The sequence below is a fragment of the Chanos chanos genome, chromosome 3 (assembly GCF_902362185.1).
Source record: "Chanos chanos chromosome 3, fChaCha1.1, whole genome shotgun sequence".
NCBI lineage: Eukaryota > Metazoa > Chordata > Actinopteri > Gonorynchiformes > Chanidae > Chanos > Chanos chanos.
The window spans coordinates 37,856,984-37,876,195 of record NC_044497.1 but is presented as its reverse complement, the minus strand read 5'-3'; the positions used below and the strand labels follow the sequence as shown (position 1 = coordinate 37,876,195).

At 39.5% G+C, this 19,212-nt stretch overlaps 1 protein-coding gene across 1 annotated transcript in view; it reads right to left on the bottom strand.

Annotated features, from left to right (window-relative positions):
• Window positions 1-19,212, bottom strand: part of LOC115806968 (metabotropic glutamate receptor 4-like) — a 155,567-nt gene that overhangs the window by 85,279 nt on the left and 51,076 nt on the right. The window contains exon 2 of the mRNA XM_030767827.1: window positions 14,517-14,733. Coding sequence (XP_030623687.1) covers window positions 14,517-14,733 — 217 coding nt within the window. The remainder of the gene's footprint in view (window positions 1-14,516; window positions 14,734-19,212) is intronic.

The window sequence follows — 19,212 nt, the reverse complement described above, 5'->3', positions numbered from 1 at the left end:
ATTTTGGGTGAGAGAAACTGGTTTGTTATGAGGAGCAATGCTCTTAATTGATTTTGATCCAATCTCAGAGGCACACAATTCTCACACTCAGTTGGTAAGTTTGCTTTTTGCTCTACCCCTATTCTATGCAGTGTCCTTCAGGGGTGTAGTCTGAGCCCAGTTTTGTTTTTCATTTTTATGCCACCTTGTGACCATATCATACACAAATACAATACTTCATTTAGTGTGATGCCATAAGGTTTGACTTGTCAGCTAAACCAAGCGATTGGGTCAGGCTAGTGTCAACCCTCTTTTCAAAACCTTTGGGTCATTCATGATTAAAACCTTATTTGTAAGCCTCATTGTCTCCAGAGATCTTGTGTCCTCACTGTTAGTTAATATCTTTATGTCTTTACACTGAAATTTGTGTAACTCAGTTATATTTGTACAGTTGAGCAGTCTTACCCTGCTTGGCCTGTAGCTAGCTCAAAATATATTTGTAAGAATCTTAACCAGGAGTGGAAAAAACAGATACCCCATCCTTGCATAATCTCACTAGCCTCCAATTTTTGTAATACTGATTTTTAAAATGTAATGATTTATCTTAAAGCTTTGAATGATCTTTCCCCAAAATATGTCTTGGTGTTGCTAGCATCTATGACATTAATCCTGGTGGTTTAGCTGGGCTTCCAATCTTAGTTTTCTCTGTGCCTGTCTCCACATTGTATCTGGCCAACTTACACAGTTCATCATTATGAGCAGTGAGTGTATGCACCGAAACAACAGAACTAGAACTAGTCTGAACCGCTCTCATTATGAGTGATGTGTCTAAATGGCCCAAATGAGAGAGAGCTAACAGCAATGTTTCTCAAGCTTAGCTTTGAGTACTCTTGCAAAAATCCACAACTGCTACTGATGAGAACTCTAAGGCCAAGGGCAAAAACTGAACTGACAGAAATTCTAAGTTTTGACTACATAATGTTGAAATAACTTTTATAGTTATGCATCTGGAGCCGTTGATAAGGAAACAATTCTAGTCCCCTTAGATTCCATCATACAATCCAACTGTGTGGGGAAAATGTGCTCAGCTGTACTGCAGTATGGGATCAGTATGCACCATGGAATCAAATCAAGTTTCTGGTGAACAAATAATAAAACAGTCTCTGAAGTTTTCTTGGTATTAGATGCATGTGGCATGTGGGGCATATGTTTCGTAATTCATTCAATAAATAAGCAAAATTAGTACATAAGCAGCTGAATTTGGTAGTGCTACAGCAAAGAACAATGAGTGTAGGATGCTATTTTTAGAGGTCACAATTAATGGCATGAGAGCTCATATATGATGACAGTAACTTTTTTTCATATACTTAAAAAGATGATTGGAGAAATTGCAGAAGACTAACTGGATTGCTTAGTGATAGATTAGCTATAGCTGAAGTATACCTTGTTTTTACAGAAGTCATTTGCGTACGTCATACTCTAGGATAGACTGTTCTGTTGTTTCTGGGGACATGGTTGTGTCAGTGGGTGATCGTAAGATTGGGGTGAGCCTCATCTGATCATGCCCTGGCAGACCTAATTTGGTTATTCAAGTCAAGTGAAGTTAGAATGAATAGGTGGAAACTAAATACTTCTTGTTTCAGGACCTTGCATTTAATACATTAACTGAAACTGACCCTGAAGAATTTTTTGAGCATTTTCTGATTTACAGGACATTGTACAAATGAATATAGCCCCAGTGCTCCAAAATTATATGACTAGCTTTGCCAAATGGAAAATGTTGAATCTCTCTCTACAAAATTAATAAAATCAAACCAAGTGACAGTAAGATTAACTATATTCCAATGATCGTTCCTTCAGATATTTGTTTTACTATTCAAACTGTATAATCAGCTGGTTAGGAATTGCATGTGAAATGGGAAGAAATCAAGAATGAGTCTTAAATAAAACAAAAAAAGAAAACTGTTTACCACAAGAATGAGAGGAGGGCTAGATGAATTGTACAACATTGCATCTGAAATTGTCAAATTATGCAAACAGTGGTCAGTAGAAAGTGGTGCTCATCTGGTTTGGATGGAGATAAAGAAATCTCTCACCTCTCCTTTTCGATTTATAGATGTTCAATATTTCAGCACTCATGGGAGATTTTGAGAAAAGTGCATCAGATAACTGTCTCAGTATAAACATGTCATTATGAAGAGATCCTTCACTTATAGAATGTGAAAAACAGTATGTTGGAATTCATGGTATATGAAAAACTTTCACCACAACAGGTAGCCTATGTGAAGATGAAGCACTCCATTCATAGCAGGGACTGAACGAATGTTAGCCTATATTTAACAGAATGAAGGCATTTCTGGAAATACCTCCAATTAAGGAGTAGCATACATTCCATTTGGTATAATCCACGATGGGATGAAAGCGAAAGATTTTTTTTGAAGCTTCCAGATATTGAACAATTAGGAGGAAGTCTCCGTTATGGAGAAGGATGGGAGAACCTGTGCTATAACAGACGATGTTGCACGGTCACTTTTAAATGTTGGTTTAATACAATTATTATTCAACTGTATTATGCAATTGTTTCAATAGCCAATTTAATGTCAATAATGGCATTATGTTAGTCAATTTTGAATTACATTTTGAATTCCAGTGTAACAGCCAAATACCACAGTCAAACAAGATCTTCTCAACATGATCATGCATTCTGAAATATATCTATGTATTCAAACTCTAAACTCCATCAAGGTAAAAAAAAATATATATATATATGATCCATTAGTGTAAAACAAAGTGTTGTACCTATGGACAAAGACATATTAATTGCACATGACTCATAGGACAGATCTGAATCACTCATAAATTTCATTCCTGCGTAAGAGAGAATTCTAAACACAAGAAGACTGGTGAATGTGGCAAGTTCTCTGAAATTGCTTGCACAAGCCATTTAAAAATGAATCTGTTCGTGCATAAGGTTTCTGTAAGAGGCCTATTGTCTCTAATGTTGGGTGGCTTGACAATCGTGATGTTAACTTCATCATCTATGTGCACAGCACGAAACAGAGTACTTCAAACATAAGTGAACTTGTCAACACCTGAAAGCTTTTGGTCGTTCACAAAGATGGTGGGGTCAGTGTAGGGTTTCCCAGGAGCAGGTTGGCTTCAGTCTTCTTTGTGCTGATTGTTAGGTCAAAGTTGTTGAAAGCTGAGGAGAAGTGGTCCATACTGACCTGTAGTTCTTCACTTGAGCCAGTGGCCAGAGCACAGTCATCAGCAAACAAAAGTTCTCAAATAGTGACTTCTTCCACTTTGATTTTAGCTTGCATCCTTTGCAGATTGAATAGCCCACCATCATAACGGTAGATGAAGCTAATCCCAGTGTTGTTGTTCTGGAATGAATCTTGCTGAAAATACCATGCTGAAGAGTGCTGGCACTAGGACGCAGCCTTGTTGCACTCTATTTGTGATTGGAGAGTTCTTGCTGGTCTCTGACGCTGGCCATCATGCCATTGTGGAGTTTGCATACTATGCCGACGAACTTGTCTGGACACCTGTACTTGGCCATAATCTTTCATAGGCCATCCCAGCTGATAGTGTCAGATGCTTTTATTAAATCAATGAATGCCATATATTGATCAGCATTTTGTTCTTGGCATTTCTGCTTTAGCTACCAGGCAGTAAATACCATGTCAATGCTTCTGAGGTCTTCCTTGAAACCACACTGACTCTCAGTCAGCAGACCCTGGTCTAGGTGGACAATGAGACGGTTCAAAAGGATTCTTGCCAAGATTTTGCCAGCAGCTGATAATAGGGAGATGCCTCTGTGGTTGTCACAGGCTTACCGATTGCCTTTGCTCTTGTAAAGATTGATTACAGAGGCATCCTTAAACTCCTGGGGAACAGCTTCTAATTTCCACAGAGACTAGAAGAGGTGGGTCAGTTTCTCGACCAAGCAAGGTCCTCCAGCCTTGTAGATTTCTGCTGGGATGGCATCAGACCCTTAGCCTTGCCTGGTGAGAGGAGGCTTATAGCTTTCCTGGTTTCCTCAGTGGAAGGTGGAACAGCAAGGGATTGGTTTATTTCAGCTTGGGGCAGTCTCACCATTGCCTCCTCATTTATGCACGATGGCTGGTTGAGGACTACGCTGAAGTGTTCAGCCCACCTTGAAAGTATTTTGTCCTTCTCTGTGAGGAGTGTTGTTCCATCTGCATTCAGGAGAGGTGAAGTTCCTGAGTGTTTCGGACCATAGACTTGCTTGAGTATATCATAGAAGCACTTGGTGTTATTACTGTCAGCGTAGGACTGAATCTCCTCCGCTTTTGCACACAGCCAGATGTCTTTCATGACTCTAAGTCTCTGCTGGACAACCCTGCAAATGTTGAGGGAGGCAGTTCTTTAAGTTTGAGCTGCTGTCATTCAGGTACACCTTACGCAGGTGATGTTTTTCATCAAGGAGTGCTTGGATTTCTGCATTGTTCTTATCAAATCAATCTTAATGTATACATCTGGGGACACCAAGTGATTCAAGGGCTGTAGAATGCAGCAGGGTCTTGAGGGCAGTCCAGTCTGCCTCAGCATCTGTATGCTCAAAGCTTAGAGGCTTTAAACGATGTTCTAGAGCCGAAACAAAGGCCAGTCTCGTGTGTTCCTGTTGTAGGCGAATGATGTTAAGACGCTTGACACATCTTTTTCCTTGGGGGTGTCTGGGAGACTTGATCTGGAGGTTAAGTTTGGAAATGATGAGACGGTGGTCAGTCCAACATTCAGCACTGCACATAGCCTTGGTCACCTTGACATTGTGCCGGTCCCTTCTCCTCACAATGATGTAGTCGATCAAGTGCCAGTGGAGTGAATGTGGATATCATGTTGGTGATGAGCAGGTCGAACTCGGAGCATGTTTTCAGCGGCAGAAGACCGTTGCTGTTACATTTTCTAATGCCATGTGCACCTATGACTCCATTCCATGACTGATGGTCTTTTCCAACTCTGGCTTTGAAGTCACCAAATATCAGGAGCTTGTCAGATTGCCCATCACCACAGGACTTGCACAAAGAACTTTGAATTACAGTGAGGGAGAGTTGCACAGCGTCAACCTCACTCTCTTGACCAGCCCCATATGTACCCAGCGGCAAGATATAGTCAAGATGACTGGAGATGGGCCTGGTAGCAGTGGATGGTCCAGAGACCCCTAGGGGTTCAACATACCTCGACTCAGACAAGCTGAGTTTTCGCCACCAGGGTTCGGCATTGGCAGCAGCTGACTGTACCGACTCACCAGGGATGTCGAGCCTGGTGTGTGCCTACAGTAGCAGCTAGAGGGTCAGCACAGATGGAACAAGCCAGAAACAAGCCAGAAGCACAGCTAGCTGGTCAGACACAAAGAATGCAACCGCACCAGGTTAAAAGGATGTTGTATAATGAGTTTTACAGCTTTGTATAAACTAATGTTAGCTAAGTTGCAAGAGTCTGTTTCTAAATTTAGTCAAAGTTAGGGTAGTTTTCTAGATAGCCTGGTAGCAAGATAAACATTTGTCATGAGGGTCATTGTGTATTGTATAGGTATTGAGGAGAGTGCTGCAGTCTATCATGTTGTGCTGATTTTACATGTGGTATGCCTCTGTTTTGGCTTATTTTATAGTTTTGCACAATTTTGAAGTTGCGTGTGTTGTACTGTATTTATGACAGTCATTATGTTTGTACTTGTACTTTTCAATAAATAAATAAATAAACTATGAACCCCCCCCCCCAAAAAAAAAAGAGAGAAAGAAAGAAAAAAATAGATGTTATTGTATCAAATAGGATACAGAATATCATTTACACAAAAAGAGACATCAGCAGCTAACAGCATGAATTTACTTTCACTATGTGAAGCAGTGGAAAGTGCTAGCATACTGCTATGAATTCAAGGTTGTTTTTTTTTCAAGTGTGGAGCTGGGCACAGAGGATGTACAGCCTCTGTTTCATGCAGAGGCTCACTGACTCTTAAAAGGCAAAACCCTGTCATAAATGTACGAGCTGAAAAGTGAACTGCCAGCGTTTCGCAAGAAGAAAAAAATGCTGATTTTGCTGAGCATTTTGATGATGCTGTAATAACTGTGTGTACCTCACCTGGTCAATATTTTCAAACATCTGAAAACACTGAATGTCTCTCTGCAACGGGAAGTGCCATAACTGGTTTGAGTAAAAAGACTAAATTAGTTCCCTGAAGAAATAGCTAGTGTGGATAAGGCAGGTGTCTTGTGGCAGGCGAGGTATGTAATCTGAAGTCCATTCATAGGTGAGAAATAGTAACGTATAATAACAACAACAATAATAAAAGTAATAGCAATTGGCAAGCATTCTAGGAAACTGCAAGTGACAAGGCAAAGTAGTGATTTTGAGATTCAGAGCCAAGGTGAAGCAGTGATCTTCATTTTGAGGAAGAAACACAACTGGTTATCATGCATTTGGAACCTTCAGAGGAAATTTTCTGACACCAGTTTCCCCAGCCTTGTTTGAAACAAATACCTTGATCTTGATAATTGTGTCATCATTTCTGTCCTTGAGTGCAACATATCTTTATGAAGACGGCTCTTTATTCCTAACCCAACTGAAGAACAAAAGCAGGAACAAACTGAAACCTTGGCATGACTTTAAGATTGCTCTGAGTTATCTACACTTTGACAAATTTATTAAAAGGAAACAAGTCCATGCTTCTCACAAGACACAGAATATAAGTAGAGCTAATGCTTCAAAAGTGAGAGTGTTTCAGTGCACAGTGTCAGTTCTTCTCTATTAAAATTACCAATAGCATTGGTCACCACTCAGCATACATACACAAAAAAGGGTTCTCACACCAAACAGGTTGAAATTCACTTGCCCTTTTGGAAAGGGTTAGGTTTGGTCATGACGGGGCACCTTTGACCCGGAGAGAGTTTTGCAGAGAGTTCTCCTTATAATCTCTGTAAAATATGGGGATGCAGTGCCGGTTACTGATGTTCTGCAGACTGCAGTTTTTAGATAGCACTTTAATGATAGCTCTCCAACAGGTTAATGGCAGAAACCGTGCAGCCAGACTGGCATTTAAGGCTGCTTACAGGTCCTCCCCGGCATATGCGCCAACTCCAGGAAAACTCTACAGGAAGGTCATCAGTGTTTAAAGCTCTTCTATTCTTCGTGCTCTGCATAGCTGTGTGGCACTCCTGCAATGACGACGCCTTCTCAATCTGCTTGTGAGACATTGCAGACACCTTTGGCAGATGGTAGGAAAAAGCATCAGCCACCTCATCCACCTCTCTATGTCTCCTCCTCTCTGTATTCTCTTCTTTACAGCTCAGAGTACAACTGCACCATGAGCATATGGAGAGCAGACATAGGGAACTAGACATAGGGAGTTGATAAATTCTCAGTGATTAGAAAGAGAGAGAGAGAGAGAGAGAGAGAGAGAGAGAGAGACAGAGAGACAGAGAGAGAGAGACAGAGAGAGAGAGAGAGGTCGAAAGAGCTCTTTCCACCATTTCCAACATTATTGATTCGGTTATGTTGTTTTGGAGAGTTCCAGGATAATCTCTCTCTCTCTCTCTCTCTGTCTCTCTCTCACACACAAACACGCGCGCGCACGCACATGCATAAACAAACAGAAGTACCTGAAAGCTTATTATCTTTGATGTTTCTCAGGGGATTATTACATCATCAATGCATTGGTAAATAAGGATGATTATTTGTGTAGTTTATAGTGGCCTGTCTTTCTGTTTGTCCTTATAACTTATGTTTGTCTTGAAAAATGAGCAAACAGATACAAAGAGGTATCCTTTGGACCACTTTGCAAAAAAAAGTCTTTACTCCTTGGTAAATGCTAAGTAACAGTATGAATAAATTTAAGTCTGTCTTCTGTGCAGATATTCCCAGAATATTAAAAGGTGTACATGGTGTTTATAAATGTGCTTTGCTCTTGTCATGTTAATACAGCAGTACCAGTGAGATTAAAAACCATATGGAACTCAGATTTATGGTTGAACTTTCATTCTTGTTCTTGATGATTACACTTTTGTGTATTGGTGAAGGGTAGTGTTCAGTGCATCCTGTCTGATTCAGTGAGGCTGTTGTTCCAAATGGCCTGCAGCATGTTGGGTTGATAGAGGGGGAGAGAGAGTGGGTGAGAGAAGCGGCTGCCTGCAGTATCATTAAAGTTCTGTGGGAGGTTCAGCTCTATTACTGCACAAGGACCTTTAGAGAAACACTACACAAATGTAAAAGTCAGCAGAGTGGGGTCGTGACACTGGAAGCTAATTGGACATGTCAGGGTTTACTGGGCACTCACGGGGTGTTGGATTGGCTCCAACGCAGTGTTCAACAGAATGCAGGGTTTTAGATGGTGTTATAGGTGGTGTGATGGAGAGATGGAGTTTGTGATAGGAAGTTATGGAGTTTTGTGATAGAGAGAGGGCAAAAGAGGAGGCTTTGGTCTTGTAACAGAGGCAAGGTTGGTGATTGAGGTGGAGGATTTGTGTTAGCGTACAGGCTTTGTTACAGAAGGGTCTTAGTAATGAGAGCAGCTGTAGATAGCTGAACTGCTGTGTGTGGTAATGTTAATGAAAGACATCCTTACCCACCAGACACGCAAAAAAATGAAAACAAAGGTTAATGCTTGCGTGCAATAGCAAACTATCTAGCAATAAGGTCATATTTATGAAAATAGAAGATGTATTATTTATTATTTATTTAATATTTATGAAAAATTAAAGAGGAAAGTATTTCTGGATCATTTCTATAACAGAATTTAATTGAAGTTCAGCTATAAGCTTTCCGTCACACACCGATCAAATCTGTCACGGTGTGAGTCAATCAGTGTCAGCTATATCACTGAGCAGACAGAGCAGTGTCTTCTCTGGTATTAAGTCAGGTGTATAATAACTAAAGGAAAAGGCAGTCTGTTTTTATCAGGGAAGAATGTAAGCCTGCTTCACTGGGACCCAAGGTTTCCCTTGATCTCAGTGAAGCTGAACGCATGATTGGATCCTGAGTAAGGTTCTGCAGGTTACGTCACTGTCCTCTACTTCATTTGGTTCTGCCCAGTAATCTGTACACTCCTCATCTCTGTTTGACCCTGAGCAAACCCAGGACAAGGTAGGCTAACTCCTCTTGGGGTAAAAAGATGTGTGTGTGTGCGCGTGCGCATGTGTGTGCGTGTGTGCAGGTATGCGTGTGTGCATGCGTGTGTGTGTGGGGGGGGGGGGGGCCTGTGAGTGGTTGTGTGTGTGTGATGCTGCAGTGAGCTGTGAGGAGATTCTGGACAGTCTTGTATGAGAGACAGATGGCAGCTGCAGGCACACACACACACACAGGCAAAGGTGGCACGTCACTGATCATTACATTCATCCTCCACAAAGGTGAAAGGTTAGGGCCCAGAGTGTGCATGTTCTCATCGCTGCTGAGTATCCACACACTCATTCAGCCGATGGCACTCATTTTCACTCATGCCATCCTACTATCTCTTAGTCTCTCTTTGCTCACCCCTGCTCTGCATTTTCCTCCTCTCCAATAACTCTCCCTCTCTTTCTCTATATCTTTTTCTCTCCGCTGACTTTTCTCATTTATAGTCTGCTATCATAATTCTAAAATTCTCTTAACCATTTCTGGATCATTTCTAAAACAGAATTTGATTGACAATTTCAGCTTCAAGTTGTATGTATTTACCCTAAATTGGACAACTGTCGAGTACAACTGTCAGAACAGAGGACTGTCTTTCATTTTCTTTTGTTTATGTTATCATTCTGTCAATCTTTCCACTAAATACAGTGCAGACCGGTGACCTATAAATTCAAAGGGTGCTTATTTAACCCACACTCATCCTAGTAAGAGTGATTATAACAGGACTTGTAGGTGATAATGGAATGTAAAAAAAAAATCTAAGATAATTTTCATTATAAAAAAATTTACACAAATTTGTTGTAGTTTTTGTGCTGTCTCCCATTGTCTCCTGCAGACAGAGCTCTTCACTGCCCGTTGTCTGTTTTACTCAGTGGGTCACAGCCTGAGCAGCTGTTTGTCTGGACTCAAAGCTCTGGGGGTTGGGACACAGACGGGCTGGATGTCAGACTACTTACCCATGAGTGGGTAACATTCATGTGGAGATATAAGCACCACTGGAAATGACCTCACTGACTTTAACACACACACAAACACACACACACACTTCCTCACCTGGATTTTCTGTACATCCAATAATTAGTTTCCGACAGGTGTAATATTCCTGAGTCCTGAACACATATGTTGGTACAGAGGCTTTCACAGTATGACTGAGACAGAGTCATAGAGCAGTGAGAAGTTTAAATGTACCTACTACACATGAAAGAGTGGGGTGTGTAACAGAGAGTGTGAGGGTCATGTGAGTAACATCAAAGCTCTCACTATTGTTGCGCATAAACAGTTGATTTTATTACCAAGATGTTGAGAGGTTTAGAGAGGTATTATCTCCACATGATGGCTTTAAGTGGTCAGACAGACAAAAAGACTCCAGCTGTATTACTGGGACTGGACTTTTAACCTTGAGTGACTGCAGTATCAGTACAGACAACAAACAAATGTGCTCTGCATTAGGGGTCGACTGATTATCGGCCTGGCCGATTATCAGATCCGATATTCAGCATTTTTACGATTATCAGAATTGTTCTTTTATTTCTTTTTCTTTCTTTTTTTTTAAATCCGATTGCGAAAAAAATAAATGAATTTAAAAATGGTCTACTTTGGCTCTGATGCAACCATGTCTCTCTGTCTGTACTTCAGCACTCTCGGATTGGTTACATGTCACTTGTAGTAGCCTATCAACACTGAAGGCTACTGTGCCACAGACGGACACAGGGGAACGCATTTGCAGACTGGAGCAGCTCTGGTGAGCGAGAGGAACTGTGTTTTGAAGGTACGGCAGCAGATATTGCCAAAGTTGCAATAAACATCATAATCCTTTATGCTGAAGTTGCAAAAACACAACAATTTTGTGATCTATTTCTATGATGACAAGCATGCTAAGTTTTCCAGTTACACCAAAAATGCCCGAATAATGCACTTTGCTGCAGTGATGTACAGTTAACTGTAATGAGACAATAGAGTTTATTTATGTAGCGATAGCTATATCTTTGAGTAACGTTGGTGCCAGTGCAACTTGAACTTATTTTAGCAACCACATTGCGAATGTAACATTACTCGCTTGTATTAGTTGGTGTTTTTTAAATGTTATAAGTAGCTGATGGTCATAATAACGTAAGCTAATGTTGAGTCTCGTAGAGCTAACTTGAATATAATAGCAAATGTCAGCAAGTTCATTTGCTGATCCATGATTTAGCCAGCTGACTAGCAAAAAATTGATAGGCTATAACTAGAGCCAATCTACGGAGAGCCTGTCCACTTCCTATTAATGCCATTGTACCGAAATTGGCTGCAATTCACCTAGAGGGTGCTTGCGAGATCCTCAATGAATGGGAGAGATTTGAGCTAAACAGCTAAAATGAATATTTACACTTGCTTCTAGTGAAAAGTCCAATTTTTATTTTAGTTTTTGCAAATATAGTAATGATTATATATCAGAATTGAAATGAAAAAAAAAAAAGTACTAATGTCCTAGCATAAAATGCTAGCATTCTGCTAATGCATGCTGTTAAGGTTTTATGACTGATTGCGAAAGGACACCCTCCCTCAATGGCACCCGGAGTCTTTGGAAGTTTTTGAAATGAAGTTGATCAAAAGGAGGACTAGGAGGATCTTCATGTTTGACAGCTAAATGTAGATCTGGCTAATGTAATAGTATTCTAACAAGTCATGGTGGCAAATGTTGTAAAGTGTCAAAATGGCAAATGCTGTAAAGTGGCTTGTGGTGCGTGATGTCACAAATACTTACAGAAAGGTATTTTACTACAACTGAAAGACCATTTTAAAAATTTAAAAAGGGAACTATATCTATTGTCGCGACCCCTTATATCGAAAACATAATGAAAATTGGGAGAAAAAAAAAAAATAGTCCATGAACACTACATTTTTGGGGCTACCTATCCATAGGCCCCCATTCATTCTGGACTATCTCGTGAGCGCCCCCCATGAAACGGGAAGTTCAGAGAGTGGAGGTTCTCTCCTATTTAGAAATTCTCTGCTATAACCAGTGTTGGAAGTAACTGTAATTCCACTACTTTTGGCTGTAATGAGTAATGTAACTAATTACTTTTCAAATTAAACAATGCAGTTACAGTTACTGAGATTTGGGCACGATGCACAATTTAAGGACAAACGCATATTCCCCCAATTTCCTGTTTACGATCTAACGTCACCCGACCTTAGGTGGCACAATGAATGAGTGAATGAATCGATCAGCATTAGCCCACACAATAGCCAACAATTCGGGCAATGTGAGGTCGCTGTCCTGGAAATATGGACATTATTTTTCCCTCCTTGAGATCAAGGACAAAAATATCCTGGTGAGTGTAGTCTATGCGCAGGCATGAGAACTGTATCCACATCAAAGAATAGTAATTCTAATCCTCTGAAGCACCTGGTAAAACAACACACTTCTACAAAGCTAATCACGAAAGACCCCAGTGCTAGCGCTGCTGACTAAGTAGTCACTCCATCCAAACAGCCAAGGTTTGATTTGCTTGGCTATAGTAATAATTAGTAATGAAGTAGCCTAGTTTTGAATGACATGTTCCCTGATATCACATGTTGTGAATATATAACATTTAAATAATTGTAACCAATTAAAGACTTTCCAAAGCTGTTTGGGACTACTAATGAGACTCAAATTTCAGTACAAATTTAAGTTTTACTAGTTTTATTTATTTTTACTTTATTTTCTTTATAAAACTTTGGGGAGCAATTTTGTTTATCTATCTATCTATTTATTTATTTATTAAAATTTTCAGTGAACTTTATAAGAAATGCTGCTGGGAGCTCCCTGCACTTTTTGTTTTAAGATAATGTTGAAAAGTTCTCTTTTAATTAAACATATGCTTAAAGGCATTTTAACGAAGTTTTGTGTTGGAGTTTGTGCTATTCCAAATTTTGACACCAAGATTTTTATTTTCACTACAAATGTATATTGGTTCCAAATATCGGTTATCAGTCTCCTTCATTACGAATAATCGCTATTGGTATCGGCCCTGAAAAAAATATATTGGTCAACCGCTACTCTGCATTCAACAGAATTATTATAAAATAAGTTTTCGCCAAGAAGATATCTCTCTCTCTCTCTCTCTCTCTCCCTCACAAACACACACACACACAAACACTCCTGTTCCAAGTGAAGTCATTAATCCATATGTGGCTGTAATTTATTCACAGCTGACCCATTTCATTCACCCATGTTTTCCCTTTTTAAAGGTTTCACATTAAGCTCCAGTGTTTATTTGTTTTTGATGGTGCATAGCTGAGGCTCTGCAGACAGAGACTAATGCTTCAAGGTCTCAGCCAACAAACACTACGCAAACAAATCAATCATTTCCCACAATGCTTCACTCCATTACAATGCTATGGGAGAACATTTCAGACAACAGTAAGCACAGCCTTTCAGTACTGATACATGACAACCAGTGTCTGATCCCCCTCAAAGACTCTCTCTCTCTCTCTCTCTCTCTCTCTCTCTCTCATGGACTGCGAAGGTTATTGACTTTGATATAGTGCTGTTGTCTAATGAGCTTTATTACGTTCAGATGCCTCCCCATCTTTAGTGGTCATTGTTTGTATATAACATCATTCACTCAAACAACTGTGGCTTTTGACACCTTTACTCTCAAAAGTTCATTTGTATTTGTATAGTGTGAATACTGTGGGTCTCCAGTCAAGCCACCCTTGGATTGGTCCTATTAAGGCTGACACTTTAGCATTACCACATGTAGTGGCCAGGAGTGTTATTGAGTATGAGTGCTTCTTATTCCCCTCAGACCCGCTCTCTACAGGCCTGTAGCCACATATCCCTGTTCCCATGTGCTTACCAAGTGTCATTTACTGAATTAATAAGGATATAATTACACAGATTCAGTATATTGGCAGTGTACCCTAATGTGTGTGTGTGTGTGTGTGTGTGTGTGTGTGTGATTTACTTATTAGATTGGCAGACCATCTGTTGTAATGTTAAAATGAGCACTTCTGAGGAGGAAAGAGCATATTCAACAGCATGTTCACAGGGAAACAAACTCAACAATAAACTCAACACTAACACATTATCAGTAAAACATTTGCTCCCTTTAAAAGAAATACTTGAAAGCACATCTCTTATCTGAGGGTGGGAATATTGAACACCCTCTAAGGTTGAAAAGAATATCCATTGTAGAGCTTCTAATATCCAAAAGGAATGTAGAGCGCACACACTCAGCCTCTTAGTCAGCCTAGCCACTGGAGAATAGCATCAGGGAGGATATTCAGTGTGTGTGCAGACAGTCATGAAATAACAGTACTGCATAAGCACATGGATGAGCAGAGAAATGAGAGAACAACATTTCTGTCATTTATAACATCACAAAAAAGGAGTGTGCTTTTATCAGTGCTGCATCATGTTTCGGGCAGAACAGCTGACTCACCGTCTTCGCGGGATTTCTGGATGAAGGCGTCCACTCCGCTCTCACCGTAGTTTCCCTCAGATGCCACGGTGGACACGTAGTTCCAGTGCATGGCTTTGACAATGTCCAGCATGGCCTGAGCCTGGTAAGTGTCAGGAGGAACCACGCGGGAAAAGAAATCATATCGGGTGTTGTCGCTCAGCTCTGGGGCTGTAGAGGCATAGCTCACCTGAGGTATCTAAGAGACAAAGAAAGAAAGAAAGAAAGAAAAACAAAAGAAGTGAACATATGGAACAGATCATGTATCAGAGTCAGGAATTTAGATAACTGTACAAAAAAGATCTTATCAGTGAAGTATTCAGGAAGCTTATGCAATCTTCTGCATACAGATTTTTGTCATGTTTGGAATGAAACAATTTGCATTAGTTTAATGGAAAGTTTACAGTTCTCCTGAACAGGCTCAATGTGGGCTACAAAATTGAGCAGTTATAGAACATACCCAGAAATAAACACCACTCCAGCATTTATAACCACTGTATTTAGCATTCAAGCCTCATTCTGTACTCTTTGTACTGTGAAGTAGCTGAAAGAAAACTCTTACATGGGTAAAAATCCTTTTAAAGAAGTCAAGAGTAGAGTTCTTCAGGAACATGCATTTTCTATAAACAAACAAGTAGAGGCAGTCGTATGGAACAAACTTAAGGTAAAGTTGTAAAGAAAAGATGTTAAAATAATTGAAACGGAGTACAAAAACTGACCAACCTTAAATCCTACTGTTATATACATTAATTTAAAGTCTCATTTAAATAATGCTCTCACTCTGTTTGCTGAAATACTGCCTTCTCTGTCTTTGATCTCTTAATTACAGTTTTTATTCCAGATTCTCCTGAATCTTACTGTAGAAAATGGTTTTAATTCAACGGTCTCTTAGGAAATGATGGTCTTTGTAACAACAGTAACATAAAAGATGTAATAAATTTCTAAGAATAATAAATGTCTCCAGGGCAGCCTTAAGTGCACAGCTGCATTAGGGAACCTGGCTGCATTCTCTGGTTTTCATCTGCATTTTGGTTATTTGTTTTTGTTTTATGTAACTTCATTCATTCAGTCAGTCAGTCAGTCAGTCAGTCAGTCATTCATTCATTCATTTTTTTTTATTTCTGTATTTGTTCAATACATAAATACAAACCAAGTAATCTCTATTGCATTTGAAGGGGATTTTTTTTTCTTTTCACATTGCAGAAGAATGCATGGGTCTTAATCTCTATGATTGAACTGGCATCTTAAGAATGGATGGACAGAGGGATGGAGGGAGCAGGAAAAGACTAAACTAAGCCTCTATTTTATTACATATTTCTTCAGAGCAAATGAATCAGAAATGGAGTGACCATACATAAAAGTGACCCTGGATTCCAACTGGATTTCCATTCTACAGGCATTACTCTAGAGTCAAAATGTGTTCACAGAGTTATGTGTTTCTTAGAGACGGAGAGACTAACTCACTTACAGCAGTGGGACAGGACCACCATCTGTGTCCCTGACAAAGTGTGTATAATTACAACAGAAAGGGACTGCAAGAACAAAAATGAAACTTTAGCTCTCAGGAAAATAAAAAAACTTCCGTGAAAAAAAAAGATCAAATAAAAGATCTAGATAATTCACACACCCACAATCACATATCCAGTATCATTAACTTTGGCAGAGAAACAGAAGTTTCAGAAGCGTAACAAAAGGTCAAAAATGATGATGTAATTTCTCTTGGATTCGCTGATCTTGAAGCATACCGCAGTATGAGGATAGTGCTTGTTTGAGTTTCTGTGTGTGTGTGTGTGTGTGTGTGTGTGTGCGTGTGTCTTCATAAAAACCATGCACATCCCAGAAGGAAAAGCTATAGGTTCTCTACTTATCCCCAGCAAGAAATCAGAGCATAAATATCTATGTGTAGACTGATTACTCTAGTGAAGTGAAATTCACTTCGCGCTGGAGACTCTCTGCCCTGATAACTCATCGCATTTTCTGCTCGCTCAACTTTTCTGCCAGATTGATGGTGCATGAGTGTTGCCATGAGTTCTCATGTCCTGCACTAAGCATTTAAGTGAGAGGTTTTATGGAGTGCAATAATGTGTTTCATGACATAAAATAAAAAGCAAAGACCCTTTTCTTATGTTGCTCCATATTTTATCAGATTAGTCAGACAAACAGACAGAAAGAGAGACGGGCAGCTAGTTAACAGACAGTCAGTCAGATAGTCAGACAGTCACTCAGATAGACAGACACATAGATAGATAGATAGATAGATAGATAGATAGATAGATAGATAGATAGATAGATATGGCTGATTGTTCCATTGTGACATTACTGCCATCTCCATCAACTGGTTCTGCTAACTGTGTCCTTTAGATGTGAAATGGATCAAGGATGAATGTAATCATTCGGAGGGTGTTTCATGAATATCTCCCTAGTTTCTCAGACAGGCTGTTGTACCTTATGGGCATGTGTAACGTTTTTGGTTCATACTATTTCTATTGCCAGATAATATCCCCTTCACAAGCTTGTGTAATCTTGAAGGAAACTGAAGATTGACATGTAGCATAGAGAGTGGTGTTCCTTCAGAATTGGTAGATGGCGTTTCATGCTGCGAAAATAACCCTGATGTGACTTAGTACATGTTAGGCAATGGTTAAGTAATAGCACAATGCAGATTTTTAACACGATCGGGAAAGCATAACCATAAACCCACTGCACTATACTAAACTACCCTGTCCAATAAATACATCCAGTCTTATAGTTCAAGTACTTCAGACCCCTTTGTAGTACCATATTTCTTCATCAAATCAAATCATACTGTACCACCGAGTCAAATGTTTATGCATTTGGAAATTATCTCCCACATCACTCTCATCTGACCAGGATTTTTATTATGGAATTCCCACTAAATTATATTATCTTGCCTTCTCAAGTGAGCATAGTTGCTTGATCTGATGAGTGTTAATTAGCTTACTGGAATTATAGAAGCATGGCAAAGCGAGACAGAGAGAGAGAGAGACCGACAGACAGGCAGAGAGAGGGAGAGAGAAGCTTTGGACTTCATCCAGCAGACTTTGGCAAGACCTCACAATGGGAAATATTGCTATTTTTAGACGCTGCACCTGCATATACGTTTGGGACTATCAACTCAAGGAAGTTACAGATTCTCCATCAGAGATGTTTACTAGAGGAAGTATTCAGGGTCATTCACACAGTATTTGGGGACTGACAAAAAGTTCTAGTGTGAGTGTCAACCACTGCCCCCCTGCCTAAGAATGTGATAATTGAATCATCTCCAATGAATAACCTCAGTTTCTCAAAGTTCCACTGAAACTTTCATGCGAAAATGTGATGAAGGAGAGGACAGCAATATCACAGAGGAAGCAACAGAATATTGTATTGTATACAGGTTCTCTGAAATTAACTCCAGCTCTGGTTCCCAGTGAAGCAGTCCCCTCCATGAGAAAGCATTCTCCATCCTCTGAGATGCTCCTGGTCTCTATATATTTCCTTATGCTCTCTATCAGTCCTTAGGTGTTGTCCTGCAGGTTTAATGGTATATACGTCGAAATGCAGAAAAAGTAAACTGGACAGGCAGTTGTCACAGAGATTATCTTTCTCTCATATCTGCACTTTCAAATTCTTTTTCTTTTCTTTTCTTTTTTCTATGAGAAATAGCTTACTAAAAGCATGTTTAACTGAATGAGTGAATTTGATAGAAATGATGGATTGAAATTGGGGCATCATTATAATGACCATCTTTATGTATTTTAACAAACAAATAGTTTTTTATTATTGAATTCATCCTTCCATTACTTATTTAATTGCACATGTGTTGCATTGTCATTACAACTCTGTTTGAGAGAACAATGCACTACTATGGCTTCTCTAGGAGTTTAATGAGAATTGTTGTTTCACTTGAATGGAAATTGGATGGCAGATTTAATTGGAATCAGTTGCCCAGCAGTATAATGAAGATTCTAATAAATCAAGTGAAAATTAAATTAAAAGACCTTTTCAGTTTAAGTGTGATCAAAACTGAGGGCTAGGGGAATGAAGGACTGTGTAAAATAGAGAAGTTAATGTTTTCCATGTAAACATTTAAACAAAATGGCAATGCTAAATATTTAAGGAAGATGAAAGTTCAATAAAAATATATGTTACAGGAGCAGTATCGGAGAATTTTCTGCCCTAAAGTCTACAGTGCAGGTATATATTTAATTTACTCTCAAATGGGTAGCTTTTGTGGTGAAGCGTAACCAAATTACAAGCAGTAACCCTTACCCCTAATCCTTGTAGTTGCTGTTGTTTTCATATGAGCCTATTTTGTAGCCTTCTTGGAAATACGACTTCCATGTTATTGTGTTGAAAAGGAAAATGAAAACGATGTCAAAGTTGACGCTGTTTCTTAAAAATATTATTATTAAATAATGAATAATATTATTAGTCTTACTGGTTTCCCACATAAGTATAACAAATTCGTTTGTGCAAACAGTCAGTCTTTATCAAGGCTTTGGCTTCCTCCCAGACTCTATTGAGGTTAACCCAGCTCTGCAGATATCAAGTTTTGAGATTTCTGACAAAATTTCACTATATTAGCCAAGAAGGCTAACATGTCTCTCCTACTCTCCTCTTTACCACTCTCAGATGTCTTCAACAATCCCCCAGAATCTGCAGCACAATCCAAAAA